This window comes from Ranitomeya variabilis, chromosome 6 (genome assembly GCF_051348905.1).
Source record: "Ranitomeya variabilis isolate aRanVar5 chromosome 6, aRanVar5.hap1, whole genome shotgun sequence".
Lineage (NCBI taxonomy): Eukaryota > Metazoa > Chordata > Amphibia > Anura > Dendrobatidae > Ranitomeya > Ranitomeya variabilis.
This window is the reverse complement of record NC_135237.1, coordinates 565,960,092-565,984,121: the sequence shown is the minus strand read 5'-3', so window position 1 is coordinate 565,984,121 and position 24,030 is coordinate 565,960,092. Positions and strand designations below refer to the sequence as shown.

Here is a 24,030-nt window from a genome sequence, read left to right as displayed (position 1 = left end):
TGTGGCATCCTGGATGAGCTGTACTACCTGAGCAACCTCTGTGGGATGTAGAACACTGCCTCATGCTACTATACAATAACTCTAGGGATGAAAGCAATGACAGAATGCCAAACTGACCGAAACACCAGCCAAAAAGGATGAGGACAGAGAAATGGTCTGTGGTCATTCCCGCAGAACCGCTCCTTTATAGGGCTGTCTTGCTAATTGCTGATCATTTCTAGCTGTTACCTGTTCCATTTGCACAACAGCAGGAGAAATTGATTCACAATCAGTGTTGCTTCATTACTGGACAGATTGATTTCACAGAAGTGATTGACTTGGAGTTACATTGTGGTGTTTAAAGGTTCCCTTTATATTTTTGAGCAGTGTAATTACACGTTTCTGTGTAATCTCCAGGGATGATCTTCTTCTTCTGTTTTTTTTTTTTTCTTATTTGGACTTTAAAAGTCATTGTCTTCATTGAACCATAAAACTATTTCTTTTCAAAGCCAAGGACAGAAATAATTGGATTAATGATTATCTCCAAGGAATGTGCCAAAGAATTCTGCTGTCAGCTGTTTGAAACTCCGATTCAGACTTTGCCTTGTCACATCACCTTCCCCTCATCCCAAATCTACTCATGGACCTTTCCGTTCTGTTGTCTCAGTGTACATGTCCCATCTGCAGACCTCATTTTATAGAGCAGAAGGATATATAGTTTTTGCGGAAAAGGATTAATCCATTTTTTTTTTCCTGAGGTTCGGAGTCCAGTGGACGGTTCTATCAATCAGTGACTTCGCCCACTTCACCCAATCATGCTTCGTTTTGGTTCGGATTCTGTATGTATTCACTTAACGTGCATCTTTCTTCTCTTTCCACGTGATGTTTTTTGAAAACCTATTCAGGAAAAAAGAAAACACTTGAAAAACTTTTCATATGCACCTCAAAGTGGATTCCCTTAGAAATTAGTAGGAAGATTTTTCAAAGAGTTTTTGAAGCCTAGATTCTGTAATACACGTGCGTTTCAGTATATAGCAAAACTCCCAATATCTTGTGAAGAGCAGCCATAGTAGTTCCCTGGCATTCGCAACATATTATCTACCTTCTAAGTATGTGTGACCAATAGCCATGGACATATTAGGTGGACATTCCATCATGGAGTCAAAAGAACAGAAGGAAGAGTCCTAACAAGTAAGTTGTAGGAAAGCCCATAGAAAAGGAACCGCATTGGCAGTAGTCCACTTTCCGAACTGGAAATTTTATTGGCATCATCAGAGTTTCATGACAAGGCAATGTTTCGGACAGTGTTCTTCTTCAGGCTTCAAGTGGAACCAGGATATTGACAACATGAATCAGGCTTGCAATATCTAGGCTTGAAGCAACATTTCTAAACAATACCAAGAAAACTATTCTTGCTTTTTATCTAGAGCTGTGAGGTGGCGAAGCTATAATGGCCGAACTTCAAAAGTTCCAGTTTGCCATAGACCGTGGTGGCACCTTCACCGATGTCTTCGCGCGATGCCCTGGAGGAAAAGTTCGTGTCATGAAATTATTGTCTGAGGATCCAGCAAACTACAAGGACGCTCCCACTGAGGGAATCCGGCGGATCCTAGAAAATGTAAGAGGTCAAAACAACTGATTTCACTGAGATGGAGCATTGCTCTATATTGTATAATTTAAGTTCTGTTTTTATTTTGTGTTTTTTTTAATCTCCAGGAGACTGGGTGTTTGTACCCCCGGGACCAACCTCTGGACACACAGCAGATAGAATGGATACGGATGGGGACAACAGTGGCGACCAACGCTCTTCTGGAACGAAAAGGAGAGAGGATCGCTCTGCTGATTACAAAGGGTTTCAGAGATTTGCTGCATATTGGAAACCAGGCCCGACCTAAAATTTTTGACCTGGTGAGCCTCCATGTCATATGGACCATATTCAGGGTTGTAGCCATAGGGGTTGCAGAGGTAACAATTGAATCTTGGCTCCTCTGGTACCAATTAAAGTCCTTCTGTCACGTATTATGTGACACTTGTATTATAGTTGGCACATGGTAAATTTGTTCCTGTCCATGTTTTGCTTCTAAGGAGATTCGTATGCCTGAGGTTCTGTATGAAGAAGTGATTGAGGTGGAGGAAAGAGTCGTTTTGCATCAAGGAGGCTGTCGGCTTCCTAAGCACCCTTCTCTGAAGACCTTCATAGGTGAGATCAGATGCTGTCGGACGCCTGGCAGATATCTCACATGACACCTGTCTGGTATTTGGTGGTCGCTTTATCAGCCATTAAACCGAATGTGATAGATGTGGGTGTCTTCCTGTATTCAGGGTCCACAGGTGACACCCTAGAAGTCTGGGAGCCAATTAACATGGAGAAGCTGAGGATCCTGCTGCAAGGTGTCTTGTCCAGGGGGATCCGCAGTCTCGCGGTAGTCCTGATGCATTCATATGCGTGAGTGGAGGAGTCACTTTGTGGGATACTTTCCTTAGCAATTCCTATTTTTCATTATTTAGATGTTACTTTGTCGCCCACAGATGGTCGTCTCATGAGCATCAGATTGGGGAGCTGGCACGTTCCTTGGGTTTCACCCATGTGTCTCTTTCCTCGGAGGTAATGCCAATGATTCGAATGGTGCCCAGGGGCTTCACCGCTTGTGCTGATGCCTATCTGACCCCATGTATACAGAGATATCTGGATGGGTTTCGCAGCGGCTTTCAGGACCATCTCAGGGTGAGACTTTTTTTAATTGCAGCCCCTTTGGCAATGATGCTGAATTCACGTGACCTGTCACTTTTTTAGGATCTCCAAGTTCTCTTTATGCGCTCAGATGGAGGACTGACTCCGATGCACAGCTTCAATGGGTCACGTGCCATCCTTTCTGGACCAGCAGGGGGCGTAGTAGGTTACGCAATCACCACCTACCAGCCCGAAAATCCTCAGCCGGTTATTGGCTTTGATATGGGAGGTGAGATAGAAGATCATTGGGGAATTCACCTCCGAACACGATTATCAACTTTCCACATAATCTGTCAATGTTAACGACTATCTGTATACAACCTTGCTGAGTTGTTCCAATAATAACCAGCAGAATAGTGAGTGCAGCTCTGGAGTACAATTCAGGAGGTAACTCAGGATCAGTAATGTAATGTATGTACACAATGACTGCACCAGCAGAATAATGAGTGCAGCTCTGGGGTATAATACAGGATGCAACTCAGGATCAGTACAGGATCAGTAATGTATGTACACAGTGACTGCACCAGCAGAATAGTGAGTGCAGCTCTGGGGTATAATACAGGATGCAACTCAGGATCAGCACAGGATCAGTAATGTAATGTATGTACACAGTGACTGCACCAGCAGAATAGTGAGTGCATCTCTGGAGTATAATACAGGATGTAACTCAGGATCAGTAATGTAATATATGTACACAGTGACTGCACCAGCAGAATAGTGAGTGCAGCTCTGGAGTATAATACAGGATATAACTCAGGATCAGTAATGTAATGTATGTACACAGTGACTGCACCAGCAGAATAGTGAGTGCAGCTCTGGGGTATAATACAGGATGTAACTCAGGATCAGTAATGTAATGTATGTACACAGTGACTGCACCAGCAGAATAGTGAGTGCAGCTCTGGGGTATAATACAGGATGTAACTCAGGATCAGTGATGTAATGTATGTACACAGTGACTGCACCAGCAGAATAGTGAGTGCAGCTCTGGGGTATAATACAGGATGTAACTCAGGATCAGTAATGTAATGTATGTACACAGTGACTGCACCAGCAGAATAGTGAGTGCAGCTCTGGAGTATAATACAGGATGTAACTCAGGATCAGTAATGTAATGTATGTACACAGTGACTGCACCAGCAGAATAGTGAGTGCAGCTCTGGGGTATAATACAGGATATAACTCAGGATCAGTAATGTAATGTATGTACACAGTGACTGCACCAGCAGAATAGTGAGTGCAGCTCTGGGGTATAATACAGGATGTAACTCAGGATCAGTAATGTAATGTATGTACACAGTGACTGCACCAGCAGAATAGTGAGTGCAGCTCTGGAGTATAATACAGGATGTAACTCAGGATCAGTAATGTATGTACACAGTGACTGCACTAGCAGAATAGTGAGTGCAGCTCTGGAGTATAATAGAGGATATCAGTCGGGATCAGTAATATGTGTACACAGGAGGTGCCAGCAGAGGATCTTGATGATTTGTACACTCAGCAGCAGAACCTTCCTCAGACGACCATTAATAACCTCGGTGAAAGCAGCTAAGGCTATAAGTGCGGAGATTTCTGCATGTGATGCTTATGCTCCATACTAAATATAGCGAGAGATTTTGAAAGCTTAGTTTCCACTTTTCATAATTTCCAGATCAGTGACTTCTCCATCCTGTGATCTCCACCACTTTCCTTCTTGTAGTTGCAATGCTGAGGGTTGTAGTACCTGCTGCTGTAGAGCAGTTCAGAGATACGGATACTTCTCACCATTGCTCCTCTCTCTCCACCAGGGACCTCCACAGACGTCAGCCGCTATGCGGGAGAGTATGAACATGTGTTTGAGGCCACCACCGCGGGGATCAGCATCCAGGCCCCGCAGCTGGATGTGAACACGGTGGCTGCTGGCGGGGGCTCCATGCTTTTCTTTAGGTGGGTGTATAGAGACATTCGTACCAGTCATTAGAAGACCGCAGCGACTCTCGTCCTTACCTGAAGAGCTTTGTTCACACGGCTGTTCATCTGACCAAATGTTATAATAATAATCATGGACTCTGATCTGTTTTTCAGATCGGGATTGTTTGTTGTGGGGCCGGAGTCTGCAGGAGCCCACCCTGGACCCGCGTGCTACAGGAAGGGTAAAGGGCTTTAGGATGGGGATTCCAGTCATATATGGAAGGAAGTCAGTGACTGGAATCATTCCTAGTATCTATTCAAAGGCCGAATGTCCCGATTACTTGGTACTCTCAAGACATTTATGTGACCCTTTCCTAAACCATTAGTAAACACACCCGTCCTTCTCTAGGGGGACCCCTGACGGTAACCGACGCCAACCTCTGTCTAGGCCGTCTGCTGCCTGATTACTTTCCCCGGATCTTCGGTCCATCTGAGGATCAGCCTCTCTCAAAGGAAGACACGACACGAATGTTTAAGGAACTCACTTTGGAAATCAACCAATTCCAACATGGCCGACCAGGGGGCGGAGCTTCACTTAGCGTTGAGGAAGTGGCCATGGGTTTCATCCGAGTGGCTAACGAAGCCATGTGTCGCCCAATCCGATCACTCACTCAGGTGTGGACTGATGGGCAACTGTAATATCCGTATTCATGAGAGTGCACCTCTAATCTCAGTCACCCCTCAGATGCTGCATCAGTTGCATCCATGGTTAGACCAAGATATTGTGGTACCCCTGTCAAAATATTGCCCATCCCCCCTCTTCACAGGGGATTCATAGGGTATTGTTAGATTTACAGCACACTGCGATTCTCAGGCCTTGCAGTGTGTTGTACAAGCGATTACATGTTCAACTCCATAAAGGGAGTCTGAAAAATGTGAAAAGTAGCTACAAAAATAATAATAAAAAAATAAAATAATTTACTGTAGACATAAAAGCATAAGGCTACGTTCACATCATGCTTTACACTCCTATTAGTGGCTCTGTCTGGGATTCTGTCTAAATTTAGTCCCTGAAAAAGCGGAATCAGGCGAAACCGCAGACGAAGTCATTTTGTGCTCTGTCTGTGAAGTGAGAACAAAAGTGCAGTCATCCACAAATTGATGTCCTCAAAAACGTGGACACTGCAGAAAAAGAGGTCAGAGGGAGCGCAGAGTGACTCTGTCTGCTTCATTATAGTCATTGGCCGCGTCACCATTTGTATCCACAGCCAATTTTTCAAGGCATCAGACTGAAGCCCCAACAGAGCAACTGATGTGCTAAAAACGTGATGTGAACAGGGCGTAGAGGTTCCAATCTACTCCATTACTATTCTGTGAAAAATGACAGAAACTCATTTGGTGTCGCCATGTAAATAAAATCTGGGAAAAAAACATAAAAAAACAAACACTAGAATTGTCTTTTATGGTCAATTCTAAAAAACATATAAAAATCAAAAAGTCCAAATGTAACAATGAACCTCCTGCCACAGAAAACAAGGCTAAGAAAATAAAATATACTAACTCTGAAAAAAAAATAAAACTAAAATATACTAACCCCGAAAAAAATAAGACTAAAATACACTAACCCTGAAAAAAAAAAAAAAATACTAACCCTGAAAAAAATAAAAATAAAATATACTAACCCTGAAAAAAATAAAAATAAAATATACTAACTCTGAAAAAAAAATAAAACTAAAATATACTAACCCCGAAAAAAATAAGACTAAAATACACTAACCCTGAAAAAAAAAAAAAATACTAACCCTGAAAAAAATAAAAATAAAATATACTAACCCTGAAAAAAATAAAAATAAAATATACTAACTCTGAAAAAAAAATAAAACTAAAATATACTAACCCAGAAAAAAATAAGACTAAAATACACTAACCCTGAAAAAAAATAAAATATACTAACCCTGAAAAAAATAAAAATAAAATATACTAACCCTGAAAAAAACTAAAATATACTAACCCTGAAAAAAACTAAAATATACTAACCCCGAAAAAAAATAAAAATAAAATACACTAACCCTGAAAAAAAATAAAATATACTAACCCTGAAAAAAATAAAAATAAAATATACTAACCCTGAAAAAAACTAAAATATACTAACCCTGAAAAAAACTAAAATATACTAGCCCCGAAAAAAAATAAAAATAAAATACACTAACCCTGAAAAAAATAAAATATACTAACCCTGAAAAACGATAAAAATACACTAACTCCGAAAAAAATATACTAACCTTGAATAAAAATAAATATAGTAACCCTGAAAAAAAATAAAAATAAAAATATACTAACCCTGAAAAAAATAAAAATAAAATATACTAATCCTGAAAAAAAAATAAAAATAAATATAGTAACCCTGAAAAAAAATAAAAATAAAAATATACTAACCCTGAAAAAATAAAAATAAAATACACTAACCCCGAAAAAAATAAAATATACTAACCCTCCAGAAAATAAAAATAAAATACACTGACCCGAAAAAAATAATAAAATATATGAAACCTGAAAAAAATTATAAAATATACTAACCCTGAAAAAAAATAAAAATAAAATATACTAACCAGAAAAAAAATACTAACCCTGAAAAAAATAAAAAAAATATACTAACCCTGAGAAAAAATAAAAATAAAATATACTAACCCTGAAAAAAATGAAAATAAAATATACTAACCCTGAAAAAAAATGAAAATATAATATACTCACCCCAAATAAAATAAAAATAAAATACACTAACCTCGAAAAAAAATAAAATATACTGAGGGCTTGTGCACACGCTGCGGATTCCATTGCGGAATTTTCCACAGCAGATTTCATAAATCTGCAGTGCAAAACCGGATTTTACTGAGGATTTACCGCGGTTTCCTCTGCGTGTTTTCACCTGCAGATTTCTATTGGAGCAGGTGTAAACCTGCAGCGGAATCCGCACAAAGAATTGACAGGCTGCGGAATGTAAACCGCAGCGTTTCCGCGCTTTTTTTTCCCCAGCATGTGCACTGCGGATTTAGTTTCCCATAGGTTTACATTGTACTGTAAACTCATGGGAAACCGCTGTGGACCCGCAGCTGCGGAAACGCGATTCCACAGCAAAATTCGCAGCGTGTGCACATACCCTAACCCTCCAAAAAATAAAAATAAAATACACTAACCCGAAAAAAATAATAAAATATACTAACCCTGAAAAAAAAAAATAAATAAAAAAATAGATCTAATCCTGTAAGAGTAATATATGAAGGTGTATGTAAATGTATTGTTGTTGTGATCGCACAGACCTGCAGAATAAAAGTTACTGCACAGTGAATGTCGTAAAAATGCAATCCTGAGGAACAATGGTGGAATTATGTTTATTCTTCAGCTTTCCAATGCATAACTTTTTTTTTTTAACCATTGTATTATTTTATATAACATATTAAATGGTTGCATTTAAGGCCACTGATCATCCCTCAAAAAAACAGCGAGCCCTCATGTGATATTAGCAGAAAGATTACAAAAATTGTATCCAGAAATTGTGAAAAATAATTACTGTGATATCGGTGAATAATATTGAGCAAGTTTTACTTTTGGAATCCTCTGTGTGTACAGGCCAAGGGTCACGACACGTCTCGTCACGTGCTGGCGTGCTTTGGAGGGGCCGGGGGGCAGCACGCTTGTGCTATCGCTCGTTCTCTCGGCATGAAGACCGTGTTTATCCACAAGTGAGCGGCTCGTATTGTTCCTTTCTTGCTCTAGAAGCCATGAGTCGGTGTATTGACCCCGGAGTTTGTGTCGGTTGTTTCCAGATACGGGGGCGTTCTGTCGGCGTTCGGCATGGCGCTGGCGGACGTGGTACACGAGGCTCAGGAGCCGAGTTCTGTGCTGTACAGTAAAGACTCCTTTCCGCTGTTGGAGGAGAGAATCGCAGCCTTGGAGTCGCAGTGCATAGAATCTCTCCGGCAACAAGGATTTCACCGGTAATTGATTGGCGCCGTAGATATTAGTTCCTGGTACAGAAGTATTATTTGTAACATTTACCAGGAGTCTTAGTTTTTACAATGCACCCAAGTTTACCCCCGCACCCCCAAAAATAAAGTATTTCAGCCCTTGCTGCATTTCTAGTGTAGTTGGCATGTTACAGGGGCTTTTACCTTCTGACCTCTCCTTGGTGCTGGGATATTTTACACTTTTCTCCCCGTTACATTCCATGTCCCCTAAGTCCTGTTTTTTTTTGCCAGGCAATGTAGTGGCTAATGCCCAATCCTCATGGTCTACTTCACTTTAGTTGTTAGTGCCAGTTTTCCCGATGGTTTAGGGCATCAGAGGAGGTAATGTCACCATACCTGGTGGTCTAGGTTAATGGAGACGTAATTATGTGCATCCCTGGTGGTCGTGAGCAAAAGAGATGATAATGTCACTGTCCCTCTGGTCTCCGTTAGTAAAGAGGTCAGTGTTGGCACCCCTGATGGGCTAGAACAGCAGGTACGTTAATTTCTTCATCCCTGGTGGTCTAGAGTAGGTGAAAATGTAATGCCACGGTCCCCTGTGATCTAGGCCACCCTTGTTGTCTAAGCTCTTGGAGAGGTTGGTGCCTTTTTCTCCAGAACCGTTGTAGAATCAAAACTTACCCTCAAGCCATAGGCTAGGGAATAACTGGGATGGACCCCTGGAGTCCCCAGTGATCCTGAGATCAGTGCTCTAGAATCCCAAGCGATCGGAGGTGCGCATGATCGTCCTCCGCTCCATCCATTGTCTATGGGACTGCTGAGTACAGTGTTCCTCTATTTCTGGCAGTGCCATAGACAATGAATGGAGCGGAGGCCGAGTGTGTGCTCCTCTGCTCCATTCCTGATATGTTCTCAGGGTTAGAGAATTCCCATCTCAGGATCACCGGGGGCGTCCAAGCTGTCGGACCCCCAACGATCAGCAATTTATCCACCATTCATAGTGGTAAGGAGAACTTGATTTTTTTAGATTAACCTTTAATCTCTTGTCTACGTCTGCTTCTCTTGTGATCTGATTTTGGCACTTCAGCATTTTAGGCTTTTCATACTTTGGGGTTCTTGTATCAGGACCCATAAATCGCTGCTCATACAGTATTTATATCATCTCATGCAGGTCACAAATTGACACGGAGCCCTTCCTCCATCTGCGGTACGAGCGGACTGACTGTGCACTAATGTGCTCCGCAAGAGGTTACCCTGGTGCCCCCAACTCCTGCCGTGCCGGGGATTTCAAGGTGGCCTTCACTGCCAGGTACGATCCGGAAACTCAATGGATTCTACATATCGGCACGACCTCTCTGTTGTGTCCCCGTATGCCAAACTTCACCGTGAAAGTTCTTCCCTTCTCTCCTACTTATCCCCAGTAATGTCCTCCAGTCACACCCAGAGCTGCGTTTATGACCTTGCATGGACCCACGCGACACCTTAATTCACATGCATTGCAACAAATGAACAAAGTCAACTCTCCAACAGTACGTGTCGGCAGCTCTTATGCAGAGTTATGCATCTCCAATCTTCACACCTACCCCGTGCAATCGAAACCTTTCCTCGGGTGATATTCCCGCCATTTATGTCTTCTCGCCCAATGTATATAAGTCATGAAGAAGAGGGTGAGAAGTAAATATAGGTTCAGATAAGGTGAACTACATAGGAGCAGTATACGGAAACCGGTGGGACATCTTTGTGCTATTTTTAGGTGCATTGGAGAAAAAAAAAAGATATTGCCTTCTCTTCTAGTAAATGTAAGGATGAAAAAGGCGACTCGGTCAAAAGATGGGAGTACAATAGTTCTTAAGATAATAAATATCCCCCCCCCAGTCATATTTATGATTTGTCAATATAAATGAGACCCTCGACAGGTACATGAAGGAGTTTGGATTCACCATCCCGTCCCGGAATATTGTGGTGGACGACATCCGTGTGCGAGGAACGGGGAGCACCGGCGTCCGCTGCGAGACTCGTATTGTGCCCAGTGGACGGCCGGCTCGTGTAGAGACTGTGAGTGACTCCTGCGGCGGCAGCACCAAGTGGTAGAAACACGCGATTATGTATGCTCCCCCACTGAATGTATGTGCCCCTCCACGTAAGATATTCCACCGCCCGCTCAATGTATGTGCCCCCTTCCACTTAGTATATACTCCCTCACTTCTCTCCGGTCAAGGCGTGCTTCCACTCTTGTCAACGTACATGCGACCAATCTTCCATTCATGTGTCCTCTTACCTCAATGTCTACTCCACATCACCTCAGTGTCTACACCCTCTATCCACGCCGTCTCCCCTCCTATCCGCTAGATACATGTCACACTCACGTCTACTATCTGCTAGATACATTCACACACACATGTCACCTATCTGCTACATACACTGTGTTCCAAATTATTATGCAAATAATATTTCCTCCTATTTTCTCTAAATTACCTATCTGAATTGCAGTCATTGTTATTTTCCAGTCATCTACTATTCTAGTATAATTGCAATGTTTTGGAACAAACTGCCTATGAAAACAGTATCTTTAAAAAAAAAAATAAATAAACACTCAAAATGCATGTTCCACATTATTATGCACAGCAGAGTTTTCAACCTTTTTTATTTTGAACAAATAAATGGTCAATTGTGAAGTTATAAGCCTTATCAGCTTATCACAAAATGAAATCAAACAGTTTTCAAGTGATAACTTTATTCTAGGTGATGTTACATTTGCACATAGGACCCCTTGTTCGAAAGAAGCTTCTGAACTCTCTCGTCCATTGAATTTGTCAGTTTTTGGACGGATTCTGCTCCAATTGTTTTGTATGTGGACAGAATCCCCTCCCAGAGCTGTTGCTTAGATGTGAGCTGCCTCCCGCCATCATAGACACTCCTTTTGATGATGCTCCAGAGGTTCTCAATGGGGTTGAGGTCAGGGGAAGATGGTGGCCACACCATAAGTTTGTCCTCTTTTATGCCCATAGCAGCCAGAGATGCAGATGTGTTTTTTGCAGCATGAGACGGTGCATTATCATGCATGAAAACGATCTTGCTGCAGAAAGCACGGTTCTTCCTCTTGAACCATGGCAGGAAGTGTTGTTTTAGAAACTCCACATAGGTTATGGAGTTCATCTTTACCTCTTCAGGGATCATAAAGGGGCCGACAATCTCTCTCCCCATGATTCCAGCTCAAAACATTACTCCACCTCCTCCTTGCTGACGCCTTAGCCGTGTTTTCATGGGGTGTCCATCAACCAGCCATCCTCCACTCCATCCATCTGGACCATCGAGCGTTGCACGGCACTCATCGGTGAACAAAACAGTTTGGAAGTCAGTCTTCATGTATCGTTCTGGCCCACTGGAGCCGTTTCTGCTTGTGTGCAGTGGATAGAGGTAGTCGACAGGATGGCTTACGCACAGCTGCAAACCTCTGAAGGACCCTGCATCTTGTTGTTCTGGGGACGTTGGAGGCACCAGCAGCTTCAAAAACTTGTCTTCTGCTATGACAAGGCATTTTTGCAGCTGCTCTTTTAACCTTACGCAGTTGCCTGTTGGAAAGAGTCCTCAATTTTTCCTTATCAGCACGCACACGTGTGTGCTGGGAATCAGCTACATACTTCTTGATTGTGCGATGATCACGATGAAGTGTCTTGGCAATGGTGATTGTAGTCATGCCTTGACCTAAATACTCCACAATTTGTTGCTTCTCAGCAGCCGACACATCCTTTTTCTTTCCCATTTTGGCAATAAATGTAGGCTGCTTAATAATGTGGAACAGCCTTCTTAAGTAGTCTTGCCTTTATTTGGACAAACCTGCCAAACTAATGTGCACAGGTATCTGCAATTGCTTTCAGTGATATAAAGAACCCTGACACACATCACCATCAATGAGTTTAAATGACAAACCAAAAAATTCTAACCCTATCACTCCTAAACTCTTTGTGCAGAATCATTTGGGACACAGTGTACATGTCACACACATTCAGTATAACCAATGCCAGGCAAATTCTGTGTATTGCAATCACTGGACTTATGTCCCACTCAACCACTGAATAATTGTGCACACAGGACCCTACACACACACAACCCACCCGCGTGACACTTTTTACACTCTCATGCCAATCAACAGCTGGACACACTCCACCTACCTATTGAATAAACTCTCTTCTGATCACATTTCACTCACGCCACTTGCCGGCTGGCCACACTTCATATTCACATGCCACGCACACTGAAGACAACCCACCACATCCACACTGGACATCTGCCGCACACAACTCACCCACTCCACTCGCCCACTGGACACACATCCCACAAACCAATGGTGTCTTATTTTAGCGTGATCAAATTCCCTGTTCTTAATCTGACAACACTTTATTTTTACTTTTCATCTGTAAACTCCTCGCAGGTCACTAAATGCTATTTTGAAGAAGGATACATGGACACCAGTGTGTATCTTCTGGAGGACCTATCCTGTGACCACACAATTGATGGGCCGGCCATTATTATTGATAAGAACAGGTGCGGACATCACATAATTCCGAGATTATGAAGTATTGAATCTATTGTGGCGATCTACGGATCAATAATATTTGTCTGTGGATGACTGTAATATGAGCTTCCAGTACTGGAGGGGCTGTGGGCCGTATGGTGCCCTTACACATTAGATGGTATTTTCCCGACAGCTATCATTCCCAACCCCTCTCACCCGTACACATTAGCACCATGCTGAGCATACATATGTTTCCTATGGGGAGAGGGGAGCTAGCCAATGCCAGGCTCATCTGCGAGAGGCTTATTTATCTGCAGAACAAAGGCTTGAATTCAAGTTGCCCAAGCCTTACTTCCTCAGACATTATGTCAGGAGGCTCCCGTCCACATTAGATGCTATTCTGGCCAGAATCGGTGGGTTGAACTATATTCAAATGTATTCAAGGGCCTAGACATAGTTTCTGTACTGTCAGACAATTTGACAAGCAGCAAATCATTTTATTTGGAAACAATGTTGCCTTACCCCCACCAAAAAGCATTCAAAAGTGCTGAATACTCAATGTACCCTCTGTAATTTGCTGCTCACTGCCTGCTGGCAAGTGTAATCCGTCTCTAGCCATAGAAGTACTGAACCAAATTACAGGAAGTGAGGGCGGGTCTTTCTCTTTACAGGAAGTGGGGGAGGGTATTTGCCTCTTTACAGGAAGTGGGGTCGGGTCTTTGTCTCTTTACAGGAAGTGGGGGCAGGTCTTTGGCAAGGGTAATCTGTATCTAGCAACAGAAGTGCTGAACCAAATTACAGGAAGTGGGGGCAGGTCTTTGCCTCTTTACAGGAATTGGGGGAGGGTCTTTGCCTCTTTACAGGAAGTGGGGGAGGGTCTTTGTCTCTTTACAAGAAGTGGGTGATGGTCTTTGTCTCTTTATAGGAAGTGGGGGCAGGTCTTTGGGAAAGTGTAATCTGTATCAAGCACGAGAAGTGCTGAACCAAATTACAGGAAGTGAAGACGGGTCTTTGTCTCTTTACAGGAAGTGAGGGTGGGTCTTTGTCTCTTTACAGGAAGTGAGGGCGGGTCTTTTTCTTTTTACTGGTCCAACCGCATGTAGGCATAAGAAAAACATCTCAGAAAGGATAAAAAAAATCAGACCATAGTCAAGACAAGTAGGTGTCTACCATATGTTGGCAAGTGTAATGAGTTTCTAGCAAAATAATTCCTCTAAGTTTACAGGACATGGAGGCTCTGGTTCTCAAGAGCCACCAACAGGTCATGTTTTCAGGATTTCCTTAGTATTGTCCAGGTGATAATTGCATCACCTGGAAAGGCAAGCATTCAATCCCCTGTGCGATACAAAGGAAATTGTTGTGAATTCCGCTCTTGGGCTCCATCCGGTGGTTGTAAGTGGCACTTTTGTGAGTTCTGCTCTTGGGCTCCCTCCGGTGGTTTTAAGTGGAACGGCTGCTCCTTGGATTTAGCAGTCAGCAGCTGCTTCCACTGATCGTCTATTCTGGCTCGGCTATTTAAGCCTGGCTCTATCCTTCAGCCAGTGCCAGTTGTCAATGGTTCCTGGTTGGATTCACATCTCTGCTTGGATTTCCCTGATGTTCTGACCAGTCAGCAAAGATAAGTCCTTGCTTTGATTATTTTGCAGTCCACATTTTGTGGACTTAATCATTCAGCACTTTCTATGTTTTTTTCTAGTCCAGCTTGTCAATATGGATTTATTCAGTTTAGCTGGAAGCTCTGGGAAGCAGATTTACCCTCCACACCTTTAGTCAGGTGTGGAGATTTTTGTAAACTCTGTGGTGGATTTTTCTAGTTTTTTAATACTGACTGCACAGTATTCTGTCCTATTCTATCTATCTAGCTAGAGTGGCCTCCTTTGCTTCATCCTGGTTTCATTCTGCGTATTTCATTTCCCTCTCCACTCACAGTCAATATTTGTGGGGGGCTGTCTATCCTTTGGGAATTTTCTCTGAGGCAAGATAGCTTTCCTGTTTCTATCTTTAGGGGTAGTTAGTCCTCCGGCTGTGACGAGGTGTCTAGGGAGTGACAGGAATATCCCACGGCTACTTCTAGTGTTGTGTTAAGCTCAGGAACTGTGGTCAGTACAGGTACCACCTCCTCCAGAGCTCATCCCATGTTGCTCCTAAACCACCAGTTCATAACAGGAAATCCTGAAAACATGACCTGTTGGTGGGCATTGAGGACTGGAGTTGGGGGAACATTTCTCTAAAGGATGTAAGTCTTAACTACCACACCCAGTTGGCTAAAATGACTACTTTTAAATACTGGAAAAAGAGGGGCATATCACAGAAATGGGGGAGCAGAAACAGAATGTAAGCAATGCCAGATTACAGAGAATTGCGGCATTTACAAGAGATAAAAAAATGACATTTAGGGATCATTCAGACTTCTATATAAATCTGTTTTGAGATCAGATCGCAACACATGGACTGGCTGACGGGTCTCCCATCCCGAGCACAACAGGTTAATAGAAATATATGAACCTGTCTTGCTTCAGTCAGAAGACCCGCCAGCCAGTCCGTGCATTGTAGTCTTATCTCCAATCGATTTATGACATCTGAATGTGGCCTTATCGTAAGTGACAGGTTCTCTTTTGGTCAGTAAGTCCTTGGACAATGCCAGGAGCAAGTCTTGCTAAAGAGTGAGGGGGAAGGTAGATCCAGCACCTGTAGTGCTGGTAGAATTCTGATAAGGAGGAACTGCTCTCTGAAAAATAATGAATGCCAAGTTATAGAAAAATGAGACCGCTATTGGACATATTAAACTGGTTTAAATAGTTGAGGGGGATGAGTGCAGAAGGGCCGTGCTTTTATACAGGGTTAGTCTGGAAGAGAAAGTACAAGCAGGTTATAGTTATATCCAAGTAGCTGACCGTTACACAAGTGACATTAAAATGCACAAATAGTATTGGTGAACTTCCAAGTGAAAAAATAACATCAAACGTTCACTGCTACAAAGTCAACATGTGGAGTAAGGGGCAGAGATGGAGAACAGGAAAGAACACAAGGAACTTGTAGAATATGGAAAAGAGGGGAAAGAAATCCAAGAACCCCTCACAAGGCTGGGTGGGGAGTGAGCAGACTTAGGGTACTGAGAGCGTGACCCACTGAAGAGTATCCTGGGCAGCCATGTGGAATCGCGAGGCTCCAATCTATTATATTTAGGTCTACCGAGTGTTTATTAAAGTTAATGTGGGAGAATAGAGGGAGACTTGGGTCACTCCTATCTAAGATCACATGGTGGCTGCTTGGTTTTGTCTAAAGATGCCTCTTTAATCGAGACGTGGAACCTAACATAAGGGAGAGGAAGGAAACGGCAGGTTTGTTGGACAAGGTGGAAGAGGTCATGAAATTGAATGAGGAGAATGTGGCTTCCCATATATTCTTCATTTTGAGGCACGTCCACCTGCTGTAGAGGCATGAGCCGGTGTCAGAGGAGCTCCTCCGGCATGTATGTGGCATGACCAGTCATCAATATCAACTGGACAGTAACTTGTACCTCTAACCACAAATTGTGCGCAAGTATAAAGCCTTTTGAGAAGTCCTCTGGGCTAAAGGAACTGGATGCTTCTGCCGATCACTTGGCCACAATTAATACCCAAATGATCATCTTGAGATATCCGTGCATCTCTGAGCTGTATGCAAAGCACATGATGTACTAAGGGGAGTCCATGCTCAGGGCTGCAATTCTGGTGTTCACGTGCTTTCTGGTATGAAATCCAGCCTGTGAAGGAACGATAAACCCTTAGATCTGGATTTAACATACGTTTGTATCTTTAGCACTGTGTTGGTGGAGCCTGACTGCACGGCCTCAATTACAGAGTATGGTGACATCCACATCGCTGTGGGGAGCGGAAAGCAGAAAACGATTGGACCGGAGCTCGACACCATCCAGTTGTCCATCTTTTCCCACCGCTTTATGAGCATCGCCGGTCAGATTCTTATATTGTCTGCTGTTACGTGAGTATAAGACCTACGTCCGTTCTTTTACTAATCAGACATCCCCCTCTTTCTGCATAGAACAAATGGGCCGAATCCTTCAAAGAACGGCCATCTCCACCAACATCAAGGAACGCCTGGACTTTTCTTGCGCTCTCTTTGGTCCTGATGGAGGTTTGGTGTCTAATGCCCCCCATATTCCAGTGCATTTAGGGGCGATGCAGGAAACTGTCCAGTTTCAGGTGAGGCTTCTTTGCATCTATCACCAGCTCCTCAGGACGCCAGTCTTGTTCTAGTGTCTACCGGAGTGAGATGTGCCAAATTCTAGAGTTGTGTTCCTCTAAATGAATGTGACACATCTTCCCCCCTGCCGTGGACCACCACAAGGACTGCAGTCCAGGCAGGGATCTCAAAACATTTGTTGTCACTTTTCTGGCCCAAATTGTGATGTTTTTTTTTTTTTCGTCCGTGCTCGGCCATGTTCCTTCCACTGGGCGATGCCCACTTTAAAGGAAAGGATTGAGACTAGCCATGACTGGCATAAAAAATTACAAAGGTCACAACATTATTTTCAAGATTTCAATCAGTTTTGCGCCTAAAATCTAAACTGATGAACTAAGACTTCTATTTTTTGGAACACAAAACGGTAGAACATACAAATTTATAGGTTTTTGTTCTATTTGCCGTTTTTGTAACAACCTGCAGAATAAAATCCTGAAGACCATGTGGGAAAACAAACAAAAAATAAACCTTAAAGAGGTTGTCCACTACTATTACACGATAGGTCATCAATGTCTGATTGGCCAGGGTCCGACACCTGGCGCGCCCGCCAATCAGCCGGTATCGGTGGTGGCAGCCTCCAGCCGGAAATACTTGCTTGCCAAGCTGCTTCTCTACTTCTATTGGTCGCCGCAGGGTAATATACATCCGCCTCCGATTCAGATGAATAAGAGGCGGATGTGCAGTATCCCACGGCAGCCAATACAAGTGGACGGAGCAGCTCGGCAAGTGAGTACTTCGAGCCGGAGGCCACCGTCGATTACGGCTTATCGGTGGGAGTATTGGGTGTCGTACCCCGGCCAATCAGACATTTATTACCTATCCTAATGATTGATCATCGATGCAAAAGTTGTGGCCAACCTCTTTAATTTAATAAAATATATAGAATGCAGCCCAACCCAGGAAAAAACACAGCCTGCTTCGTAGATAGGAAAGTAGGAAACATGTATGGCTCTCGGATTGTGCTTTTTTTTTCTTCTTTGCCCCATCTAGACCTTGATCGCACTGATTATTTCCATCTGTCGGACAATTCAGGATATTTTTGTGATTTACCTAAATGAGTTTTACATTTTTGTTTGGTTTTAGATTAAAAACTTGCGAGATGATCTTAAAATAGGTGACGTAATTCTGAGCAATCACCCAAGTGCCGGGGGCAGTCACCTGCCGGATCTGACAGTGATCACACCAGTAAGTGGCCACCGAACACCGGCCTTATCTATCTCCATATGTTATAGTCTCAGAGTATCATTTTCTGTTTTTATATGGTTATTTTGTATTGCCCATGTTGATTTTACCTGCACAGCGCCTTATGTAAGATTGTGGCCGTGTCTGGTACTACAGCCTTTTCCTACTCACTTGAATATAAAGCCATCACTGTGCTGATTTAAAGAATATTGTTGGAATTGTATCCCCCGTTGGTCATATCATGGCTCATATGATAATTAATTACTTCCCTTTTATGTTATATTTTTCCAACATTCATCGTTTGATAAAAAATAACCTGGGAACAACTGTTTCTCTGTTGCTTCCCTGCACTCTGCTTTTTCCAGCAGCCCCATAGAGTATAAATGGAGCGGTGGTCGGGCATCCGGGAGCCCCATAGAGAATAAATGGAGCGGTGGTCGGGCATCCGGGAGCCCCATAGAGAATAAATGCAGCGGTGGTCGGGCATCCGGGAGCCCCATAGAGTATAAATGCAGCAGTGGTCGGGCATCCGGCAGCCCCATAGAGAATAAATGCAGCGGTGGTCGGGCAGCCCCATAGAGAATAAATGGAGCGGTGGTCGGGTATCCGGCAGCCCCATATAGAATAAATGGAGCGGTGGTCGGGCATCCGGCAGCCCCATAGAGAATAAATGGAGCGGTGGTCGGGCATCCGGCAGCCCCATAGAGAATAAATGGAGCGGTGGTCGGGCATCCGGGAGCCCCATAGAGAATAAATGCAGCGGTGGTCGGGCATCCGGCAGCCCCATAGAGTATAAATGCAACAGTGGTTGGGCATCCGGGAGCCCCATAGAGAATAAATGCAGCGGTGGTCGGGCATCTGGCAGCCCCATAGAGTATAAATGCAGCGGTGGTCGGGCATCCGGGAGCCCCATAGAGAATAAATGGAGCGGTGGTCGGGCATCCATGAGCCCCATAGAGAATAAATGCAGCGGTGGTCGGGCATCTGGCAGCCCCATAGAGAATAAATGGAGCGGTGGTCGGGCATCCAGGAGCCCCATAGAGAATAAATGCAGCGGTGGTCGGGCATCCCGCAGCCCCATAGAGAATAAATGGAGCGGTGGTCGGGCATCCGGGAGCCCCATAGAGAATAAATGGAGCGGTGGTCGGGCATCCGGCAGCCCCATAGAGAATAAACGGAGCGGTGGTCGGGCATCCCGGAGCCCCATAGAGAATAAATGCAGCGGTGGTCGGGCATCCGGGAGCCCCATAGAGAATAAATGGAGCGGTGGTCGGGCATCCGGGAGCCCCATAGAGAATAAATGGAGCGGTGGTCGGGCATCCGGCAGCCCCATAGAGAATAAATGGAGCGGTGGTCGGGCATCTGGGAGCCCCATAGAGAATAAATGGAGCGGTGGTCGGGCATCCGGCAGCCCCATAGAGAATAAATGGAGCGGTGGTCGGGCATCCGGCAGCCCCATAGAGAATAAATGGAGCGGTGGTCGGGCATCCGGCAGCCCCATAGAGAATAAACGGAGCAGTGGTCGGGCATCCGAGAGCCCCATAGAGAATAAATGCAGCGGTGGTCGGGCATCCGGGAGCCCCATAGAGAATAAATGGAGCGGTGGTCGAGCATCCGGCAGACCCATAGAGAATAAACGGAGCAGTGGTCGGGCATCCGAGAGCCCCATAGAGAATAAATGCAGCGGTGGTCGGGCAGCCCCATAGAGAATAAATGGAGCGGTGGTCGGGTATCCGGCAGCCCCATATAGAATAAATGGAGCGGTGGTCGGGCATCCGGGAGCCCCATAGAGTATAAATGCAGCAGTGGTCGGGCATCCAGGAGCCCCATAGAGAATAAATGCAGCAGTGGTCGGGCATCCGGGAGCCCCATAGAGAATAAATGCAGTGGTGGTCGGGCATCTGGCAGCCCCATAGAGAATAAATGCAGCGATGGTCGGGCATCTGGCAGCCCCATAGAGAATAAATGCAGCGGTGGTCGGGCATCTGGCAGCCCCATAGAGAATAAATGCAGCAGTGGTCGGGCATCCGGCAGCCCCATAGAGAATAAATGGAGCGGTGGTCGGGCATCCGGCAGCCCCATAGAGAATAAACGGAGCGGTGGTCGGGCATCCGGGAGCCCCATAGAGAATAAACGGAGCGGTGGTCGGGCATCCGGGAGCCCCATAGAGAATAAATGGAGCAGTGGTCGGGCATCCGGGAGCCCCATAGAGAATAAATGGAGCAGTGGTCGGGCATCCGGGAGCCCCATAGAGAATAAATGGAGCGGTGGTCGGGCATCCGGGAGCCCCATAGAGAATAAATGGAGCAGTGGTCGGGCATCCGGGAGCCCCATAGAGAATAAATGGAGCAGTGGTCGGGCATCCGGGAGCCCCATAGAGAATAAATGGAGCGGTGGTCGGGTATCCGGCAGCCCCATATAGAATAAATGGAGCGGTGGTCGGGCATCCGGGAGCCCCATATAGAATAAATGGAGCGGTGGTCGGGTATCCGGCAGCCCCATATAGAATAAATGCAGCGATGGTCGGGCATCTGGCAGCCCCATAGAGAATAAATGCAGCGATGGTCGGGCATCTGGCAGCCCCATAGAGCAGTGATTTTCAACCTTTTTTGAGCCGCGGCACACTTTTTATACTTTAAAAATCCCGGGGCACACCTCCAACTAGAATGGCACAAAATGACACTAAAACAGTACATATTCTACATATAGTTAATAATATAGATTCTAAATGTATTTATACTCACTCAGTGTGAAACCTGGGCCTGTTTTGATAAACACAAAAGGGTTATCCTGGCAGGAATGGTGGAAAGACACACACGAAGCTCTTCCTCAACAGTTCTCAGTCTCTCCCTGTTTTTAGTTTTTATCGCAGTCAAGCTTGAGAAGCCCAGCTCACATAGATATGTGGTCGAAAATGGGAGCAATGTCAAAATAGCTTTGTTGGCCAGAATGGGGAACTCCTTGGAGTGGTACTGTGCAGTGTATATATACAGGGGAGAGGTACTGTGCGGTGTATATATACAGGGGAGAGGTACTGTGCGGTGTATATATACAGGGGAGTGGTACTGTGCTGTGTATATATACAGGAGGAGTGGTACTGTGCAGTGTATATATACAGGAGGAGTGGTACTGTGCAGTGTATATATACAGAAGTGGTACTGTGCAGTGTATATATACAGGGGAGAGGTACTGTGCAGTGTATATATACAGGACAGGAGGAGTGGTACTGTGCAGTGTATATATACAGGAGGAGTGGTACTGTGCAGTGTATATATACAGGAGGAGTGGTACTGTGCAGTGTATATATACAGGGGAGAGGTACTGTGCGGTGTATATATACAGGGGAGAGGTACTGTGCGGTGTATATATACAGGAGGAGAGGTACCGTGCTGTGTATATATACAGGAGGAGTGGTACTGTGCAGTGTATATATACAGGACAGGAGGAGTGGTACTGTGCAGTGTATATATACAGGACAGGAGGAGTGGTACTGTGCAGTGTATATATACAGGACAGGAGAGGTACTGTGCAGTGTATATATACAGGACAGGAGGAGTGGTGCTGTGCAGTGTATATATACAGGACAGGAGGAGTGGTACTGTGCAGTGTATATATACAGGACAGGAGGAGTGGTACTGTGCAGTGTATATATACAGGACAGGAGGAGAGGTACTGCGCAGTGTATATATACAGGACAGGAGGAGCGGTACTGTGCAGTGTATATATACAGAAGTGGTACTGTGCGGTGTATATATACAGGAGGAGTGGTACTGTGCAGTGTATATATACAGGACAGGAGGAGCGGTACTGTGCAGTGTATATATACAGGACAGGAGGAGTGGTACTGCGCAGTGTATATATACAGGACAGGAGGAGTGGTACTGCGCAGTGTATATATACAGGACAGGAGGAGTGGTACTGTGCAGTGTATATATACAGGACAGGAGGAGTGGTACTGTGCAGTGTATATATACAGGACAGGAGGAGTGGTACTGCGCAGTGTATATATACAGGACAGGAGGAGCGGTACTGTGCAGTGTATATATACAGAAGTGGTACTGTGCGGTGTATATATACAGGAGGAGTGGTACTGTGCAGTGTATATATACAGGACAGGAGGAGTGGTACTGCGCAGTGTATATATACAGGACAGGAGGAGCGGTACTGTGCAGTGTATATATACAGGACAGGAGGAGTGGTACTGCGCAGTGTATATATACAGGACAGGAGGAGTGGTACTGTGCAGTGTATATATACAGGACAGGAGGAGTGGTACTGCGCAGTGTATATATACAGGACAGGAGGAGCGGTACTGTGCAGTGTATATATACAGAAGTGGTACTGTGCGGTGTATATATACAGGAGGAGCGGTACTGTGCAGTGTATATATACAGGACAGGAGGAGTGGTACTGCGCAGTGTATATATACAGGACAGGAGGAGTGGTACTGTGCAGTGTATATATACAGGACAGGAGGAGTGGTACTGCGCAGTGTATATATACAGGACAGGAGGAGCGGTACTGTGCAGTGTATATATACAGAAGTGGTACTGTGCGGTGTATATATACAGGAGGAGTGGTACTGTGCAGTGTATATATACAGGACAGGAGGAGTGGTACTGCGCAGTGTATATATACAGGACAGGAGGAGTGGTACTGTGCGGTGTATATATACAGGAGGAGAGGTACTGTGTGGTGTATATATACAGGGGAGAGGTACTGTGCGGTGTGTATATACAGGACAGGAGGAGTGGTACTGTGCAGTGTATATATACAGAAGTGGTACTGTGCGGTGTATATATACAGGAGGAGTGGTACTGTGCAGTGTATATATACAGGACAGGAGGAGTGGTACTGTGCGGTGTATATATACAGGAGGAGTGGTACTGTGCGGTGTATATATACAGGACAGGAGGAGTGGTACTGTGCAGTGTATATATACAGGGGAGAGGTACTGTGCGGTGTATATATACAGGGGAGAGGTACTGTGCAGTGTATATATACAGGGGAGAGGTGATGTGCAGTATATATACAGGGGAGAGGTACTGTGCGGTGTGTATATATACAGGGGAGAGGTGCTGTGCAGTGTATATATACAGGGGAGAGGTACTGTGCGGTGTATATATACAGGGGAGAGGTACTGTGCGGTGTATATATACAGGGGAGAGGTACTGTGCAATGTATATATACAGGGGAGAGGTACTGTGCGGTGTATATATACAGGGGAGAGGTGCTGTGCAGTGTATATATACAGGGGAGAGGTACTGTGCGGTGTATATATACAGGACAGGAGGAGTGGTACTGTGCAGTGTATATATACAGGGGAGAGGTACTGTGCGGTGTATATATACAGGGGAGAGGTACTGTGCGGTGTATATATACAGGGGAGAGGTGATGTGCAGTATATATACAGGGGAGAGGTACTGTGCGGTGTGTATATATACAGGGGAGAGGTGCTGTGCAGTGTATATATACAGGGGAGAGGTACTGTGCGGTGTATATATACAGGGGAGAGGTACTGTGCG

The 24,030-nt window shown here is 44.6% G+C and overlaps 1 protein-coding gene across 1 annotated transcript in view; it reads left to right on the top strand.

Annotated features, from left to right (window-relative positions):
• Positions 1–24,030, top strand: part of OPLAH (5-oxoprolinase, ATP-hydrolysing) — a 52,358-nt gene that overhangs the window by 4,520 nt on the left and 23,808 nt on the right. Inside the window, exons 3-19 of the mRNA XM_077271347.1 lie at positions 1,407–1,597; positions 1,696–1,887; positions 2,065–2,179; positions 2,302–2,425; positions 2,509–2,704; positions 2,774–2,939; positions 4,498–4,636; positions 4,775–4,842; positions 5,010–5,275; positions 8,228–8,340; positions 8,425–8,595; positions 9,737–9,874; positions 10,482–10,620; positions 12,998–13,110; positions 16,883–17,034; positions 17,123–17,283; positions 18,407–18,508. Coding sequence (XP_077127462.1) covers positions 1,430–1,597; positions 1,696–1,887; positions 2,065–2,179; positions 2,302–2,425; positions 2,509–2,704; positions 2,774–2,939; positions 4,498–4,636; positions 4,775–4,842; positions 5,010–5,275; positions 8,228–8,340; positions 8,425–8,595; positions 9,737–9,874; positions 10,482–10,620; positions 12,998–13,110; positions 16,883–17,034; positions 17,123–17,283; positions 18,407–18,508 — 2,523 coding nt within the window. The 5' untranslated portion in view covers positions 1,407–1,429. The remainder of the gene's footprint in view (positions 1–1,406; positions 1,598–1,695; positions 1,888–2,064; positions 2,180–2,301; positions 2,426–2,508; positions 2,705–2,773; positions 2,940–4,497; positions 4,637–4,774; positions 4,843–5,009; positions 5,276–8,227; positions 8,341–8,424; positions 8,596–9,736; positions 9,875–10,481; positions 10,621–12,997; positions 13,111–16,882; positions 17,035–17,122; positions 17,284–18,406; positions 18,509–24,030) is intronic.